The sequence below is a fragment of the Danio rerio genome, chromosome 9 (assembly GCF_049306965.1).
Source record: "Danio rerio strain Tuebingen ecotype United States chromosome 9, GRCz12tu, whole genome shotgun sequence".
Lineage (NCBI taxonomy): Eukaryota > Metazoa > Chordata > Actinopteri > Cypriniformes > Danionidae > Danio > Danio rerio.
Genome location: NC_133184.1, coordinates 3,837,578 through 3,857,500, shown reverse-complemented (window position 1 = coordinate 3,857,500; position 19,923 = coordinate 3,837,578). Strand labels below are relative to the sequence as shown.

Sequence of the window (19,923 nt, the reverse complement as noted above, 5' to 3'; positions counted from 1 at the left end):
ATTAACTCAACTTCATCTAGTTTTGTGACCTAATCTAAAGTGAGGACTATTTATGTTTTATAAATCCTTTATATGATAAATAAAGGCTGTTAAATTCTAAAAAGGGGGAAAATGACATTATTCATTTCTATTTATTTAAAGATACACAACCTTATCTAAAATAAAATGACTGTAGATTAAACATTGCATCTTATTAAATTATAATGTTGTTGTTTTATCCAGCTTTATGTCGTATTTAGACTCCTGTTATTCAGCAATGTTTAAACTTTACAGTAATTTTACTTTTTAGAAAAGATTGCAATGATTATTGTTCATTTTATTCTGAGCCTTTATTTGTCATTTATAAGGCATTTATAAAGCACAAATAGTCCTCATTTTAGATTAGGTCACAAAACTGCATGAAGTTGAGTTAATTAAGGATTTATTAACATATTGGTTAACTATTACTATTTGCCTGAAAAATAAGCTATATAAATGTTGATTTCAATAGTTTATTAATCATTTACTAACTCATTCTGAATGATCCTAAAAACCCTCAACTACTCTTAAATACAACTGTTTTGTAAATAATGCAATACTTAATTTAGTCATGAAATATAAATCATTAACTAAATATGAAATACAATTATTAAACTCATTATATAGGTGCTTATAAGTCAATAATACGTTTATTAATGTAGAATTAATGCTTAACAGAAAATGAATTCACTATTAGCTAATGTTTAGTAAATTATTTATAGTGTGTAGTTATAATAAAGTGTTACCAAATATTCTTATTTCAAAGCGAAGATAAGTTTATTTTTCCACCTCCTTTAGCAGAATACCTATTTAAAAAACCTAACTCTAAGCTTTAATAACCAAGATTAGTAATATTAAAAACAATCATAATAATCTTACACAATCTAATCTTGCATAGTATTTTAACTCTTTAAACTAAATCAATAAGATTTGTTCTTTTTTCAACCTTTATTGTGGTTTTTGTTTTGTATCTCAAATCATCCATTTATTTCTGTTCGGCTTAGTTCCTTAGCCCCTTTTCCAGATCTTTCTGAATGAAATGCCTACTTAAATACATCCAATCAGCTTGGAGTAGAAAAAAACAAGCCATGCCCACTGTTTTCTCATTTAATATTCGAACTGCATCACAATATGGCTGTTTCTCAATATGCGTTCTTCAGTGGTGTTGCGTCCTCGTGTTCTCGTGCAACGTCTTCATCAGCTGCCTAAGTTCAGTTCCAATACTCAAGACCGCAAGTACGGAGGACGCGTAAAACTTCCCGGATGTGTTCTTGATATCGAGGACGCACCGATGCAGACTTGAGCACCGAACTCGCTCTGGAAGTCCCAGAAGTCATTGCGACTGGAGGTGGAAAGCGCAGCATTTTATCTAGATTACTTATTAAAGTTCATAGATATTTACCTCAGGAGTTTCCCTAAATGAAACGGTGAAAGTAAACATTACCATGAACATCCTAATAAAGGAATAAACACATTAGGGGTTGTTTGCTGAAATTCGTATTAAAATCTGTTTTATTTATATTGTGCAGAGTATATTTATAATGTTTTTATGCAAAGTATATATTTTTAAGAAGGGGGAAACAATAAATCGTTGTATGAAGGTTGTAATGTTTAAATAATTTACTATTTAAAACGCGTGAAGGTCACATGACCATCAGGAAGAACGCAGCATCCCATTTCTCAAAGGACGCGTTCTCTGCCCTCGCGGTCTCCTGAGTTCGTTCTTCCGAGGACAACTGGCAAGACCGGTCTCCACAAGAACGCAAGTCCATTCTCTGCATTCTTGGAATTGAGAAACAGTGAAAAAAACAAACAAACAAGAAAACGGTCGCAGCATATGGTTCATGCGTACTTTAAAGTTTAAAGTGTGTTGTTGTGATTCTGTGAAATATGAAATATGCTTCTTGGGTGATAGATAGCTTAGTTTGCCTCACTATTTATCGTCTCTGAATCTTACAATGTTACAACATAGTGATAAAACGGCAAGCTTTGATGAAAATCTGACCTTCTGTCATCTCTATGATCACACTATTATCACTTAGGCTATGTCCTTTGATTGCAATTTGCATTTGTGATTAGCTGTCCCCCTTTCCCTATTGTCATTGAGATGAGGCTGACGCTCGTGTTATCTGCCCTGCTCCAGGCCTGCAGGGGATGAGCGTCTCGCTGTCAGGACAGTGGCTGTGTCACACACACCTCTATGACACTGATACCACAGCGGTAAACGGTGTGGCTGTGCAACTTGCTGAAATACAGTAGTAACTTATACAGGATTTCATGAAAATTACCTACTTTTTCAGGAAATTTCAGGTCAACATTACTATTTTTTTTCTGCTAGCGTGCATGGATCTTCTTTATGCAAACAAATATCCATTCAAGTTAATCCACTGAGCATTTGCTTCTGTGTTTGGAGTGCCCATACTTCTCTGATGACATCAGTTTGATGCTTCAGCCACGACATTTTTAACCATGACCCTCTTACCGTTAGACTGCTATGGACCCACATTTCCAGGTTTCTCAGTAGCAGAACGCCATCCTGATTTCACGACGGACATGTGGATTAATAACTATGTTTATCCTGGAACATTTCCAAAATTATGTTTAACAGAGCAAGGACATTTTCACAGTATGTCTGATAATATTTTTTCTTCTTTTTTTTGTTTTATTGCAGCTAGAAAAAAAGATTTTAAAAAATGTAAAGCCGTTTGAAGGTAAAAATGATTAGCCCCTATATTTAAAGGGTTATGAAACCCCCTTGTTTCAGCAGGATGTTTTCACACCTCTACTTTGGAAAAAGTCAGAAAAGTGGGCGTGTCCAGCTCTGTTTAGGGGGGAGTGTCGCAGGAAGAAAAGAAGCTTGGTGTGGGAGTGTCTATTTGGGCGCGCTGAATTTCAGAGTCAAAACACACACACACAGCGGACAAAGTGACTGTGTTTACATGGACATCTGTAGTCGAATTATTTTCCAAATTATTAAATGGTGGACTTTAACTGCAGTTTGGCTCTTTCATTCAGGGAATTCATTCATGTCCCTCGCCACAAACAAGATATTTGATTCGAGGAGCTGCTCTAAGCGTGTAGTTTCATGCAATGTTTGATACCGCACGTTAAACTCCGCATTTCCCGGAAACTTAGATGCACTCGGCAGGTAGCGTTAGAAAGCCGCGTGTGTTATTCCGGTCAAAAAATCCTACACAAGGTTATAGTTTGGTTGTAGTGCTAACTTGTTTACACTTGGTGCAATAGTTTTTTCGAAACAAATAAAATACGAACTGAATAAACAAAGAGCACTGGCCGCTCACTTACCAAATCTGTAGAAACAGGACAATCCACAGCAACTACAGCCGCGTCTTTATTAAGAGGAGACTACAAGCGAATCCGGATGTCAGAGTTTGCAGATGAGAACAGCTCTCAGGTAAACAATAATCCTCCTTAGACACGTAAGTTATTGTTGTCAAGCGTCGCGTACACTGTTAATCCACACGTGACTCCAGATGAGCTCTCACAGAGAGAAAATGAAAACAAAACTTAACTGCAGCAAACTATAAAAGCAACACTTCACGCTTGTTTTGCCAACACAACGTGGCGTCTCTGTCGTCTAAACACTGTGACAGTAATAAATATTAATGAAGTTGCACAATAGAGCGCGCTGATTGGTTTGAACCAAGCCTTACTCATGCATTAATGCAGCAGGCTGTAAGACGTAATAAGACACACTCTGGCACAGACGCCCAGTCTGCACGCTGGAATACACGCTATTATGTCATGACCGTGACGCAGCTACAAAAATTCGTTTCAAACCAGAAGTACGAATTTGCTTAAAATAACGCAAAAACAACCAATTCACACTTTTTAGTGAAATATAGGTGTCCATATAGTGTTTTTAGCAGTGTGGGACACATATACGACTGTCAACAGCTCAAAAAATGTGTTTTGGTGTTTCGTGACCCTTTAAATTTTAATCAGATGATGTCATTACGCTGCTGTGCCGTCAGCCAATCATTGCATTGCTGATCACGATTTTGAGAGTCGATAGATCTGTTCCTCACAACTCACGCAGCGATCTCAGATCAGTTCATCCAGACATTTTAATCTGATTCGCGAACTTGTTTGAAGAACCAAATTAGCCAGAGATCAGTTATCAAGATTAAAAGATCCAGGATCTGCCAAATCATCTTAGATCTTTTAAGCAAGGTATACGAAGAACAGACTCCTGATTTGATTGGATTTTTTGTTTTAGCTGTTATAGTTAGTTTCTGTTTAGTACAGAATATTGTCTGCAGTAAATGACTGAACTGAACTGAATTCTGCCTCATATGCTTCATTGACAGTTTTATTAATCACTAAGATATGATTGACTTGGATTTAAGTTGCTTTGATTTAAAAATGAAAATTACAAAAATAGCTTAGATGTAGTTCATAGATATATACACTAGATATTGCATAGGGACCCTGAGCATGCGTCAATAGCGCCGCCACATTTGTACAGTGCTTCCAGGACAAATGTCATTCAATCGCACTAGTCAAGACTATAGCCAATTTGAAGATGCTGGACTTTAGCGCTGTGTACGGATGTAGTAACGAGCAAGCAAAGAAAACAAAAGCACAAAGGCAGAACATTTCATGGTTAAGATTTAGCTACGTCTTTGTATGTTATGAAATTTTGTGCTAACCAGATAACGTTATTGATGATAATACAGTCTCTTACTGCATTCACCATAAGGCAAAGTAGCACCAACTCGCACTAAATACTCGGTTTATGCTAGTTTTGTTGAATAAAATCAGCAAACAATGCAAAAGCAATATGACAACAAGACGCTGCGTTGCCAGAAACTTGTATTATTGTCGGCTAGTGAAAGAGTCGTTCGGGGGATTCATTCACAAATTGCTCCTTCCGTTAGAATTAGTGAAAGCAGGAGAGAGGCTGTGTTTCAGGACACGGATTAGATCAATGTAGAAAAGTGACTCAAAATTATAATTTTTGTAATTTCAAAAAAATGTCATACTGACCTCCGGGAAAACTCCCGATGATAGATGTATATGTGTATATCTCTGGCTCTGGACGGCCACAGTCCTCCACTGCAGCTTGGTCCCGCATTCATTTCAAAGGAGCGCTACCCTGTACTAAAATGGCGGCTCTATTGCAAAAGACAACAACAGGGTAGGTGACATCTAATGTAAATATCTATGGATGTAGTTAAGCTACTTTTGCCAAGTAGCTTTTAGCTTAGCTTGCTACATTTCCCAGGGGGTAGCTTTCAGTGTAGTTAAGCTACATTTTAAGTAGCTAATAGTTTTGCTCACTACATTTTTTAAGTAGCTTGCCCAACACTGAACATCATTCGCTTAAATGTATTTACAACTTCAATTGTTTTACAGTATTTTAAGATATTCTAATACTATTCAATTTGCTTAAATGTCTATGCTGATAGAAAGAAATGCATTCTTTAAAACACTGAACAGTTTTAAGATTTGTGTGTTTGAATCGGTGTTGTAGCTGTGCTTTAATGCTGCTTGAGGTTTCGATTATGAATCCTGAATATGAGAAATGATAATGTTAGACTGCTGTGCTTCTCCTTTTGCGAGCCCATTTGTCATATACCTTATGCCTCGGTGCAATAATCACATAGAGGTTCTACACCATCATGATGTGCTTTAAAATGATGCGACTCCCTCTATGTTTTCCACACACACCTGTCTCTCTCCTTCTATCTCCTCCTATTTTTCAGTCTTTCTTTATTTTTTTTCAAATAACATTAGATATTTAGACCTAGGCGCATAAATCAGATGCGCGGGACCTTTAGCGTGGCAGCGGGTGAATAAATCAGTGTTCGTGTGTTTACCGGGGCGTGAAATGATTCTGTTAACATGTCATCTTTCCGGGGTGGCGTTCCCACAGCCAGAGATTACGAGGGGCGTAGAGCGATCCAAATGTCTGACTCTTGATGAAGGACATCACTGAATGCTAGGTTACACAATCCCCCACCTTCAATATTATTATTTAAGCTCAAGCTAACATGCTTTTCTCACTGACGTGTGAGAATGTTCATTAAGGGTAAATCATTTACTAGCAATCTACAAAGCTTGAGCTAGATGGGTTGTAATGTAGATTACGTTTAATTCAGCTCACAGCTCATTTAGAAGTCACTTTTAAATCTAACCCAATGCAACCTGTTTGGATTTACTGATAATGCACAAATTAAAGAACATGCACTGCAGCTAATTTCCATAATAACCAACACAAACTACCAAGAGTGATGCAACTTGATATATATGAGCAATATCACATGAGTAGCAGTCATATGGCTATATATCAGCACTGGTGGGAGCCGTGTGTTGGATGGAGGCCGCAGGAAGCGTGTCCCACCAGTGCTGATATACAGCCATATCGCACTGCTACGAGTGTAATATTGCAGTTATACAACAGTTTGACGACATAATTGTGTGTATAAAAAAAGATATGGTGTATTTTTTTGGATGCTTTGAGGAAACTGGGGAACCCGGAGGAGACCCACGCGAACACGGGGAGAACATAGAAACTCTGCACAGAAACAAAGTTTGGTAGGTTGGCATGGTCCAGTTCAGGCAAAACCAGTCCTGGGGTCCGTTCTTTGTACGTGGATTACTCAGTTAGCTGGATTTGGTTATTGACACGATCCAGGATCATTTTGTTTTTAAAAATGCAATTTACGTGGCCGGAGGTACGTACGGACGCGTTTAGTTTTTTTCGAGCGAACGCTGCTTCGTGTTTGCCGGCCGACGGCTCACCTCTAAGTGGAGGGCTTTCCCGATGCAACCAGTTTGTCCGCTTAGCTCACAGCGTTGCGTCGGCGGAGTGGAGGCCCCGGAGGAGGAGCCGGCCGCGGGGACGACGACCGGGGTCGAGTCCAGGGAACAGTGGTTCCAGAAATCAGGTAAGATGAAAAACGGAATCCGAAAAATAAAGGCAAGAACGCGGTGGTATCCGAAAACGCAGTCGAAATCGAAGACGAGGGCTTTTGCTTTTTTGTTTTGTTTTTTTTGGACGGCTTTTGCAAACCGTCGCTCGGGTTTAGGGAAGGAGGAGGAGGAGGAAGAGAAGGGCGGCCAGGGCGGCCGATCCGGCGGCTTTTCGCGCGCGAACGCCGCACGCTCTCGAGAGGCACCCGAGTCGCGAAAAAGTGTGCACAGTGGCCTCTCGCGGATCCGCGAAAGCAAAAAACGCTCGAATAAGTACCTCCCGGGACATATCTCGCGGTCCGCAGAAACGTTCGCGGGGCTACATTTCCACAATGAGCCCGGGTTGCAGAAACAGATCTGGTAGCTCAAACCTGGGGTCCGTTCTTCGTACCTCGCTTAAATGATCTAAGATGATTTGGGAGATCCTGGATCTGTTAGCCTAGATAACTGATCCCTGGCTAATTTGGTTCTTCAAACAAGTTTGCAAATCAGGTTAAAATGAAGGATTTACAATTTCACGTGTCAAGAGTATTTAACAATTTATTTAGTTTTAGAGCTCCCGAGCAGGGGTCCGTTCTTCGTACGTGGATCACTCAATCATACAGATCATGATTTCGAGGATCAATAGATCTGTCTTTCACAACACACGCAGCGATCCTAGTTCATCCAAATATTTAAACCTGATTCGCAAACTTGTTTGAAGAACTAAATTAGCCAGAGTTCAGTAATCATTTTAAAAGATCTGCCAAATCATCTTTGATCATTTAAGCGAGGTACGAAAAACGGACCCCTGGAGGACTAGTGTTTTGCAGAGTTTTGCTTCAACACTAATCAATAATAATAATTCCTTACATTTATATAGTGCTTTTTCTAGACACTCAAAATGTTTTACACCAGGGGTGCTCAATCCTGTTTCTGGAGATCTACCTTCCTGCAGATTTCAGTTGCTACCCATATCAAACACACCTGAAAAAAATAATTAGGACCTGAACACCACTTGATAATTACAAGCAGGTGTGTTTGATATGGGTAGCAACTGAAATCTGCAGGAAGGAAGATCTCCAGGAACAGGATTGAGCACCCCTGTTTTACAGAATGGGGGGTCTCTTCATCCACCACCAGTGTGCAGCATCCACCTGGATGATTGGTGGAGATAAACACAACTAACAAGATAACCAGTGTCTTCAAGATCACTAGAAAGCTGCAAGCAGGTATACGAATTGGTAGATATTCAGACTAGAAACAAGACAAAAACTTTACCTCCCTGCTAAAAAAATCCACCTTAAACCAGCCTAGGCTGGTTGGCTGGTTTGAGCTGGTCGACCAGGCTGGTTTTAGAGGGGTTTTGGCCACTTCCAGGCTGGTTTCCAGCCATTTCCAGCCTGGTCTTAGCTGGTCAGGCTGGAAAATGACCAGCTAAATCTAGCTAAAACCAGCTTTACCAGCCTGGTTTAAGCTGGACATAGCTGGTTTTGGCTGGGCTCCCAGCCTGGCTAGGCTGGTCAAGCTGGTTTTAGCTGGTCATCTCCCAGCCTGACCAGCTAAGACCAGACTGGAAATGGCTGGAAACCAGCTTGGAAGTGGCCAAAACCCCTCTAAAACCAGCCTGGTTGACCAGCTAAAACCAGCCAAACAGCCTAGGCTGGTTTAAGCTGGATTTTTCAGCAGGGCTAAGAAAAGCTTTTCTTTCCAGTCTAGTTTTCCTGTAAATAAACTATTATCACAATGCAAAAAATGATTTTCTTACTCACATTTTGTCTTGTTTCTAGTCCAAATATCTAAAAACTCTTAAAACAAGAAGCATTTTATAGACAAGTAAAACATATAGTCTTGTTTTTAAGAAATAGTAGGTCAAAATTAAGTGAGTTTTTCCTTAAAACAAACTAAATAAGCTGCCAATGTAAGCAAGATTATATTTCTTACCCCATTAGAAACAGGACAAAAACATATAAGTAACGAATTTTTCATCAGTGTGACAACCATAAAACAACCTCTACCTGAACAACATGGAAACTCACATTAGTCTAAACAAAAATCGGTCTATTTTTTTACGCATTGCCAAATTAGTCTCAATGTGACACATCATCTGACACATGTACAGTAAAACAGGACAATATACCATCACTCTGTCGTACTGTAATATATGGCTTCCATTATCTGCTTTCTATGTTTAGCTGGTGGCAGGACTTTTCCTTCATTTCCACTGTGCTACAAATACATTTATCAGTGTGGCCGCCCACTGGGAGGGTGAGAAATTGTGGAGTCTTTTGTATGTGGCAGATTAGTATTGACAAAATGTCCGCCATGTCATATATCATCTGAATCCAGTGCTGCTGGACTCATGTTTGTGTGTCCATGTGTGGAGGTTTTTTACTTGCTGAATCTGCTGCTTTTAAGAAACGTAACAACGTGATTAATCAATCATGAACGAATGAAGTGACATTATTTAAATGAAGATCGACCTTTATAATACAATAATAATAATAATAATAATTTAATAATAAAAAAGCATTGAGTAAGAGTTAGAAGGCGGAAAAAAATGAAGGAACATGATAACAAACATATCTGTTTGTGTGTCATAAAGATGGATGACGTGAATTTCCACAGTCTGGTCTTTAAGAAATCGCTTTTCTGTGAATGACTGACCGGTCATTCAAGGATAGATGATAATCTGTGTTTCATTATTGTTTAATATAAAACAAGAACATCAACAATGAGAGAACTAAAGAGAAACCCCTGCTGAAAAATCCAGCTTAAACCAGCCTAGGCTTGTCTGCTGGTTTTTGCTGGTAGACCAGGCTGGTTTTAGAGGGGTTTTGGCCACTTCCAGGCTGGTTTCCAGCCATTTCCAGCCTGGTCTTAGCTGGTCAGGCTGGGAGATGAACAGCTAAAACCAGCTTGACCAGCCTAGCCAAGCTGGGAATCCAGTCAAAACCAGCTATATCCAGCTTAAATCAGGCTGGTCAAGCTGGTTTTAGCTGGATTTGGCTGGTCATTTTCCAGCATGACCAGCTAAGACCATGCTGGAAATAGCTGGAAACCAGCCTGGAAGTGGCCAAAACCCCTCTAAAACCAGGCTGGTTGACCAGCTAAAACCAGCCAAACAGCCTAGGCTGGTTTAAGCTGGATTTTTCAGCAGGGACAAAGCTAAAGAAAAAATATTCAACTGTATATGAGACACGAAAGTGAATATGATAATAAATAAACAATAAAAATCGGTAAAAATGTCAAAACTACAGAGATTACATTGAGTAAAAACATAAAACCGCTCAATTTTGTTTACACAAATTTCTTTTTAAAAGAATCCCTCTTATGTAGGCCAATGTGTATATTCATGTCTTGCTCCCTCTGTTTGAGTCTAGCTCGTCATCACCAGCGTAACAAACCGATGTTGAGAGCTTGTTTGCCAGTCAGAGTGTAGTGCTTCTGCAGCTCGATTTGAATAAACCTAGCATGTTTACATCCTGTTTGCATGCGGGCACAAACACCCGACGAGGGCGAACACGGCGGCAGAATTACCCAGCACAATAGGAGCGCCATCAGCGACGTTGCCTTGACTTTGTTATGTATAAGCAGCTCTCTACAGCGCCGCAACATCAAGGCGAGCGCGTGGCTGCAGGCACGCATTATATTTTTTGCATTGAAGGAGTCGGTTATTTTCCTTTGATGTGTTCTTCAGAGAGGACGGCCTGTCTGAATATCTATCAAAGCACCCAGTGACTTAGAGCAGCGCAGAACGACAGATTACCGTGGAAAAAAAAAAAGAGAAGAAAACTGTGTTTAACAGGGGTTGGTTTATATGCCTGACGCTTTGTTCTTGGAGATAGTTTTTGATGAAAGACGGAGAAGATGCGATTTTAAGTAGTGTGTCTGTCCTTCGACCTGCACAGCTCTTTAAGTCTCTTTATGTGTGTTTTAGGGCTTCAATCAAGTCAAAACTAGATTAAGAGTCATTGAGAGGGGAAAAAAAACACAAACAAATAAGGAGATCTTGAAACAGCAGCACCATATTTCATATTTGCCTAACAACAGCCCATCAGGCAATAAGATGCTTCAGGAAGAGCTGGATTATGATGGTTTATGGGAGTTGATTATATAGTCATGAAGTTGAATCTATCGATTCGTGTTCAGAGACACAAATTTTACCATATTGGTTCATGTTTACGGGCTTGAATTTTTTTAAACCTACTTTTAACTAGGGATGGCTGAATGGAAACTGACATTTCAGCCTGATCTCACGAGCAAACGTAAGTATTTTATATTTTGTCAGTTTAATGGCTTATTCGTACAAATATGTACAAGTTCAGTCGGACGAAATTGTACGATTTTTAAAAGAAGGCATAGCACCTAAACCCAATCATCATTGGGGCATAGGCAAATCTACGGTGGCCGGGAAGTGCAAAACAACAGCGGGGGGGAATCCAACCCGGTACTAGTAAGGTGTACCTAATAAAGTGGCCAGTAAATGTTGTTCTCATTCCATATCAGCCTAAAACTAGAACCTAAAGTGCATTGATAAACTTTTATGTTGGCTTGAGAAAGCCAACGTGACTGCGCTAGGACTGGGAATGGCAGTTGGCAGGAAGCATGGCGGTGGTTGCTAAGTGGTTGCTAGGCAGTTGCTAAAACAATTATGGCATTGTTAGGTAGTTGCTAAATGGCAATGCTTGTGTACATGTTTGATCAAATACTAATACTTAGTAGGCATTTCTAGCATATGTTATTGCATTTAGATCAGGGGTCACCCAACTTGTTTCTGGAGGGCCGGTGTCCTGCAGATTTTAGCTCCAACCCTAATCAATCACACCTGGACAAGCTAATCAAGGTCTCACTAGGTATACTTGAAACATCCAGGCAGGTGTGTTGAGGCAAGTTGGAGCTAAATCCTGCAGGGACACCGGCCCTCCAGGACCGAGATTGATAACCCCTGATTTAGATAATCATTCATAGCATGTAGCTAATCGTTATTAGCACTTGGCTTCAATTATCATTGTTACCATGCATAGTACACAGGAAGTCCCATTTGCTAGCATGAGTCAAACAAGCCAATGCCCAGGTCCCTACGATGTTCTGATGTAGAGATATTGCTATTTTTAAATGGTTGCTAGGTTATACTGTTTTATTGCTATGGGGACATTTGGCAGGTTAGTGATGATACATCAAAGCTTCTTGACAATATAAGTGATCTTAATCAACCCCGATGTTTCTATGAAAGTCTTTATGAGTGTCAAAAACTGGACTTGAACATCATGTATTCCTGGTGTTGGGTTGCGGCTGGAAGGGCATTCGCTGTGTAAAACAAATACTGGATAAGTTGGCGGTTCATTCCGTTGTGGCGACCCCTGATTAATAAAGGGTCTAAGGGAATGAACATTATGTAAAAATGTCTTGCCGTATTTTTTTGAAAATACAATGCTTAATAAGTGTAAAAGTGATAGATGCAAAAACGGCTTGCTGTATCAGTAAAAAATATGGAGTTTAAGTCAAAAATGGCTTGCCATATTTTGAGAAAAATAATGCTTAAAAATTATTTATTGGAAAACTATAAGTCTGATAAACCTTAAAGATATAGCAACAAAATCTAACGCATCTTAATTCAGCTTTTGGCCAAATTTGGGGCTTGTATAATTTTTTTATATGCTCGGATTATAAAATCTTAATATTTAACATTTTTTATTAAAAGAACGATAAGTCTTATAGGCATGAGGAGATATAGCAACAATCTTGAATGTATAAGGCACATTTTGACCACATTTGGGCCTTGTGGCATGAACGGCCTAGGAGGAGATACATTTGTTTTCAAGGACAGAGTAGTATAACTTTCTCAAGCCAACATAATAAAAATAGCACCTTTTCATTTTCTATAAGTTTTAGTACATGGTGTAACTACAGAAAAGTCATGCTTTGAATAAGAAAATAATTGAATTGGGGGGGGGGGGGGGGGGGGGGGGGTGTTTGGTAGTTATAAAATGAGCCTATTTCCCCCCCAAAATGGAGTGTTCCTTTACAGTTTTCTTAGATGGCCTAAAACTGGGCCAGAGTTTGAGACCTCATAGCATCCCAACCACCGAGAGCTGCTTGTGTGTTACTAAATGAGACCAAGTGTGCTTTTGTGTGTGTGTATGCGTTAATATATGGGCATGTGAAAGTGTGTGTGAGTTAATAGATGGCTCTGTCTGAGTGTAGCTGACAGAGGGATTATTCGCTCTCATAACTCGGCAGCTCTGCGGACAGATGTTGCCTGCCAGACACTCGGCAGACCAGCTCGTTTGTCATCCAACAGCAGACCGGAGCGTCCCTGGCCCACACTCTGTGCCTTAAAGACTTCAACACTTACAAGTCCACTTCACTGATATACAGCTAAGCATCTGAGATGTGACCTGCTCACTTAAATGCTTCTCTGCAGCAAAACCCAAAACCTGATTTGACGTGCTCCAGTCGTTAGCCATGTTTCCATTTGAAGATGCAAATTAAATTAGTTTATTTTCTTTTAACTTGGTCACTTTATTCAACAGGGGTCGCCACAGCTGAATGAACCGCCAACTTATTCAGCATATGTTTTACACAGCGGATGCCCTTCCAGCTGCAACCCAGTACTGGGAAACACCCAACTCACATTCACACACACTAGGGCCAATTTAGTTCATCCAATTCCTCTATAGAGTTTGGACTGTGGGGGCAACCGGAACACCCGGAGGAAACCCACACGAACATGTGGAGAACATGCAAACTCCACATAGAAATGCCAACTGGTCTCGAACCAATGACCTTCTTGCTGTAAGGCGAGGAAGACCAGAGAGTACCAGGCCTGGAACCTGAGTTGTGTTTGTGTGTGCAGCAGTCATCCGTTAGAGGGTGCTACTGCTTATCTTATTATTTATTTTTATTAAACATGTGAAACAATCCTTAGTTTTCCTCCCCCTTCCTGATGGCTAGAAAGCCATTGGACCAAGAAAGCCCTGAACGGCCTTTGTCCTGGAGACCCTCATCAAAATTAACCATGGTTTTACTATAGTAACCGTAGATAAACAAAGTTTTTTTTTTTTTTTTGAAGTGAAGTCATAGTAACCACAAAATGAACGAAAGTTTTACTATGTTTTTTGTAGTAACCCATAGTATCGACAAAATGAACTATATTTAAACTATGGTTTTACTACTGCATTTGAAGTAAAAACCTGAGTAACAAAATGAGTCAAGGTATTACTATGGCAATTGAGGTAAAACCATTGTAAATACAAAATAAACCATGATTTTACTTCAAATGCAGTACTAAAACCATGGTTTATTTTGTATTTACAAAGGTTTTACTTCAAATGCTATAGTAATACCTTCACTCATTTTGTAGTTACTATGGTTTTTACCTCAAATGATGTAGTAAAACCATGGTTTACTTTGTATTTACAAAGGTTTTACTTCAAACGCCATAGAAATACAGTGGCTCATTTTGTTTACTATGGTTTTTACCTTAAATGCAGTAGTAAAACAATGGTTTATTTTGTATTTACAATGGTTTTACCTCAAATGCCATAGCAATACCTTGACTCATTTTGTATTTACTATGGTTTCTACTTGGCTAATTTTGTAGTTACTATGGTTTTTACCTTAAATGCGGTAGTAAAAACCGTGGTTTATTTTGTAGTTACTATGGTTTTTTACTTCAAATGCCGTATAAAAACCACAGTAACTACAAAATTAGCCAAGGTATTACTATGGCATTTGAAGTAAAACCACAAATACAAAAAAAAAAACATGGTTTTACTACTGCATTTGAAGTAGAAACCATAGTAAATACAAAATGAGTGAAGGTATTACTATGGCATTTGAGGTAAAACCATTGTAAATACAAAATAAACCATGATTTTTACTACCACATTTTAGGTAAAAACCATAGTAAACAAAATAAGCCAAGGTATTACTATGGCATTTGAAGTAAAACAACTGTAAATACAAAAAAACATGGTTTTATTACTGCATTTGAAGTAGAAACCATAGTAAATACAAAATGAGTCAAGGTATTACTATGGCATTTGAAGTAAAAACACTGTAAATACAAAATAAACCATTGTTTTACTACTGCATTTAAGGTAAAAACCATAGTAACTACAAAATAAGCCAAGGTTTTACTACAGCATTTAAAGTAAAACCATAGTAACTACAAAATGAAGCAGAGTTTTTACTTTGGCATTTGAACTTTTGATTGTTTTAGCCAATAGGCCCATGTCATGTAAAGTTGGCTACAAATAAATTTCTTAATAAATAGCCCCCTATAGATTACAACTATTATTGTATGCTATACATTTTGTTTTGTACAAGCTTTGGAGATTTAACGCAAATTCCGCTTTTAAATAATAGGTCTTTTGTCTTGAGCCACGGCTGCATTCAAATTTACATAAATGTTTTCAAATGCACTATGAAGGGAACGCAATTGTCAATTGCAATTGTAAATATACATTGAAAGCAAATTTCACGTAAGAGAAATGACTTTGATGTTTTTTTCTTATTATTATTTTTTTTTATGAATAGGGCATAGGGGGGATAACTGGGAATAGAACACAGCCAGGAGCTATGCTTCTATCCACAGCTCTTGCAGTGTAGTTGCAAGTGTACAAGTTTTTGAATGTTAGTTGGAACCATGGATTTGAGAAAGACCAGAATCAACAAACTATGTTTGTAACGACAGAACTTGCTACCTTATGCCGAGTTCAGACTGCATAATTTTCAAAGTAGTCGTGTCACAGATGTTTTCACACTGCATGACTATCTGGGCTAGCGTTCCGTCGCTGCTTTGTTTACACTGCAAGATGGATCGGCGACAGGGACATTCACATTGCATGACTTTACTATAGGAAGAATCGCCGACAACTTCGTCCCAACTACGTCTCACAGCCAAAAACACGTCGTATATCTTTTGTTATTAACTACACAATGAGAAAGAAGCCTTTAATGGGGTAGAACATGTACATGTTTGCTCACCTGCGTTTAAAGGGAATTAGCCATTTCTCCTCAACATTGATAATAAACTAATTTCTTTCTGTATGAAACGTCAAACAGACACGGTTGCTCCTGAGTCCAGTCAAACCTCCACTAGTTTTTCCTTCATTTTGTGGGTCCAAATAAACCGAAAAGGAGCGCTTTTAACTTCCCCCAGCCTCCCGCTGGCCTGCAGCAGGTATACGCACACGCACACGCACACACAAGTGAAAGCTGCTGTCTCATTGGCTGTAGGCGATGGCTGATGTTATTTTCAGTCAAAACTCAATTCACACGGCATGATTTGAATCGCCGACAGCTCCAGATATTTAGCACGCCAAATATCTCACAGGCATCGGCAACTCATCGGCGATTCTCTCAGATCGCGTCTTTGATAGTTCATACTGTGTGATTGTCACTCACGTGCACGAGCAGCGATTTGCCTGTGATTTCAGGCATTTGTCGGCGATTTCTCAAAACCTGAACTAGGCATTAGATGCACGATGGTTTTCAGAAACTCACCCCGCTCTGTGTCTATGAGTGCGAATAACGTGTGTGTCTTTTTGATTGATTATTTTGCTTGAACATTTTTAACTTCAAGAACATCCTGTACTTCATGTTCTGATTATTTTTATGTTTGTAAAACCAAGCTAAAAAACTGACAGCGATAGAAAACAAAACATCAGATGCAAGCACTCATTTCCACCTAAATGGAGTTCACAGTACTTGTATTGATTAGTTTAACTCAAATGGTTTGTTGCAATCGTTTTCCTCAAACGGTTCGAGTTGCTTTAACTTATTGGGTTTTACAGTGCTGTTGATTTGAGTTCTCTTCATTTATTTTTATTGGGTTTTACTGTGCTCAAATTAAGTTCAAAGTACTCATTAGGATTAGTTTTTGGAACTTAAAGGGTTTGTTGCATGTGGTTTCCTCAAACGATTTGAGTTACCAACACATTTTGTAAGAAAGTCTCGATTGTGTTAATATGATACCTGCTGAAAACATGTCGATTTTTTTGTTGTTGTGTAGGACTGAAAGGTAAAAGGTTTTGATTTCCAGCCTTGTATGCTGGTTTTTAACAGCTGATCTTTGGTTTTCTGAATGACGACTTTGTTTTCTGGTTTCCTTTGTGCAAGAAGATGAATAAATCTGAACAAACACAGTTGTCCTTTTAGATGTGTAATGTGAATGAGGTCAATCTCATTCATGCGTGTTGTGTCTCTCTGTGTTTTATCCGCAGGAACCCGTCTCCTACCCTCCGCCATCCTGAGCAATGGTGCAGAAGCTTCAGTCACTTCATTGCACAGTGAGTACAACAGCTTCATCTCATTGCTCTGTTCCTAGCTACGTTTCCATCCACCAATTTTTTACATGCTGGTAGTTGCTATTTTGTGACAGAATTTATTATCAAAATCACAAGGGCAGGTATAACAAACAACAACCTATAATCAGGTAAACAAGATGACAATGCTAATGAAACCAGCTTTGAAGGCTTCTTTTTGTGACTTGTTTTGCTGTAGCATAATGAATATTTTTCATTTCTAATGCAACAAAATTGGCTCACACTTTAGTTATAAGGTACAATTCCCATTATTTTAGCTCAAAAACTCCCAATTAGCTGCTTATTAACAGTTGTTAAGGTATTGTTGGGTTTAGGTGTTGGGTAGGATAAGGAATATAGAATAAAAGCCACTAATAAGCCAGTAAAGAATAGTGAGAATTTGTCCTTAAACTTTAAAATGCTGTATACAAGTTTTTGACTCTTCTAAAGCCACTCCGCTACTCATGTAAGTCGCTTTGGATAAAACCGTCTGCTAAATGTAAATGTTTATTTATTAAACATAGTGCTGTACGAACGCTATCTCACTGCAATTCTTAACTTTCTCTTGTAGTGGCTAATTCATTTGAATTTCTACAATCCCATGTGTACAATTTAGTACTATTTTCTCATCCCTCGATGATAGTTTGGTTTAGGGGTGGGGTTTGGTGTCACGCCTCCTTTTAAAAATTGTACAGGGGAAGTCATTTACATGGAGACACCTTAATAAAATGGGAATGGTTGCTGATATTAATGTCCTGTTTGTGGCACATTAGTATATGTGAGGGGGCAAACTTTTCTTGATGGGTGGTGACCATGGTGGCCATTTTGAAGTCGGCCATCTTGGATCCAACTTTATTTTTTTTCAATAGGAAGAGGGTCATGTGACACATCAAACTTACTGGGGATTTCACAAGAAAAACAATGGCGTGCTTGGTTTTAACGTACCTTTATTCTTTCATGAGTTATTTACAAGTTTCTGACCACTTATAAAATGTGTTCAATGTGCTGCCCATTGTGTTGGATTGTCAATGCAACCCACTTCTCCAACTCTTTACACACTGATAGGAACACCGCAGGAAAAATGCCAGCACAGGCTTCCAGCATCCGTAGTTTCAGATGCTGCACATCTTGTATCTTCCGAACGTTTACATTTCTTCATGAGATCAGGCTGGCTGCATCTCCATTTTGTCTTAAGCAGTAATTACAACCGACAAGACAAATTCAGGCGATTTCTGTATTAGAGAAACATTTATTCATTCATTTATAGCTTAGTCCCTTTATTAATCCAGGGTCCCCACAACGGAATGAACCACCAACTTATCCAGCAGGTTTTTACGCAGCGGATGCCCTTCCAGCCGCAACCCATCTCTGGGAAACATCCACATACACATTCACACACACACTTCGGACAATTTAGCCTACCCAATTCACCTGTACCGCATGTCTTTGGACTGTGAGGGAAACCGGAGCACCAGGAGGAAACCCACGCGAAGGCAGGGAGAACATGCAAACTCCACACAGAAACGCCGACTGAGCCGAGGTTCGAACCAGCGACTTTCTTGCTGTGAGGTGACAGCACTACCTACTGCGCCACTGCCTCGCCCTTAGAGAAACATATAGTGAGAATTTACAGTACATACAGTCTAATTCCTGTAAGAGAGGCTGTAAATTAAAGAGTCCCATCTGTGTGTGTACATAAAAGCAATGAAAAGCCAGGATTATTATTTCATTATTGAGAATGAAAACCTCAGAGAGAGAGAGAGAGAGATGGCAGGAAGGCTGCGGATGCTAATTGACTCGTTTATTTGTGTTAGCGGTTCATTTGTCAGTGTGGCAGGTCTACTGGCTGCTCCTGATGAATTAAAAGCACAGTCATATTCATAAAGTGTGTTTGTGCGCACTGATGGGGTTGCTTTTCAAGTGCTCTTCGTTAGTGGTTTTGTGAACAAACAGTCTCCCACACAAACACTTGCTTTTGTGTCTGTGGTTTAAACCCAAGGTTGGCAGCACATTTGGTTGAGGATTCACAATCGCGCCCTTGAAAAAGGCTATTAACCACAGAAGAAGACCGTGTGACTCTGGGAGTTCATTTTTTCTGACATCCTTTTTTCCCCATTTTCTCAGCGCATAAATTTGATGTATGTGTAATGAAATTTGAATCGTCCAGATATTAGTTTCTTGAATATAATTTTTCATTGAATGTGTACTGTATTGAAAGTTCCAATCCTGTCTGAGATGAAATTTAAAGGCGCAGTAGGGGATTGTCCTCAGAACTATTTTTTTTTTCATTGTGCTGATTGAAAGTCTCTTTATATTCTGATAGTATTGATTAATTGGTAAAAGGTGACCCAATTCCCTATTGATTGCCAGTTAAATGAGACCCAATTCCGATTTTTTTGCTCATGTGTGACACAGATCGGATCTGCATGGATTCGAATATTCAGAGATTGGTTTCAGGCGTCCTTCATATGTGGAAATAAATCAGATATAGATCGGATATGTGACAATGCGACTGTCATGTAAACAGGCAGATCGGATTTATTGAGGCGTTCCATTCTGTACATCAATAAACTTCTGACAATATGGTGGTGTGGTTTGATGACAGAAAGAAGAGCATGTGTGGAGATGCCGACGCGGTAAACAACATCAGAGGAAACAGAGGAGGAAGATGGTC

General features: G+C 39.2%; 1 protein-coding gene across 23 annotated transcripts in view; it reads left to right on the top strand.

The window, feature by feature from the left end:
* myo3b (myosin IIIB) overlaps nucleotides 1-19,923 on the top strand; it is a 214,525-nt gene that overhangs the window by 41,635 nt on the left and 152,967 nt on the right. For all 23 annotated transcript variants that reach the window (XR_012385108.1, XM_073912422.1, XM_073912420.1 and 20 more), the window contains one exon: nucleotides 17,169-17,234. Coding sequence is in view for 22 of the 23 variants with exons in the window: in XM_073912422.1 (XP_073768523.1) it covers nucleotides 17,169-17,234 (66 nt within the window). In the remaining variant the exon portion in view is untranslated. The remainder of the gene's footprint in view (nucleotides 1-17,168; nucleotides 17,235-19,923) is intronic.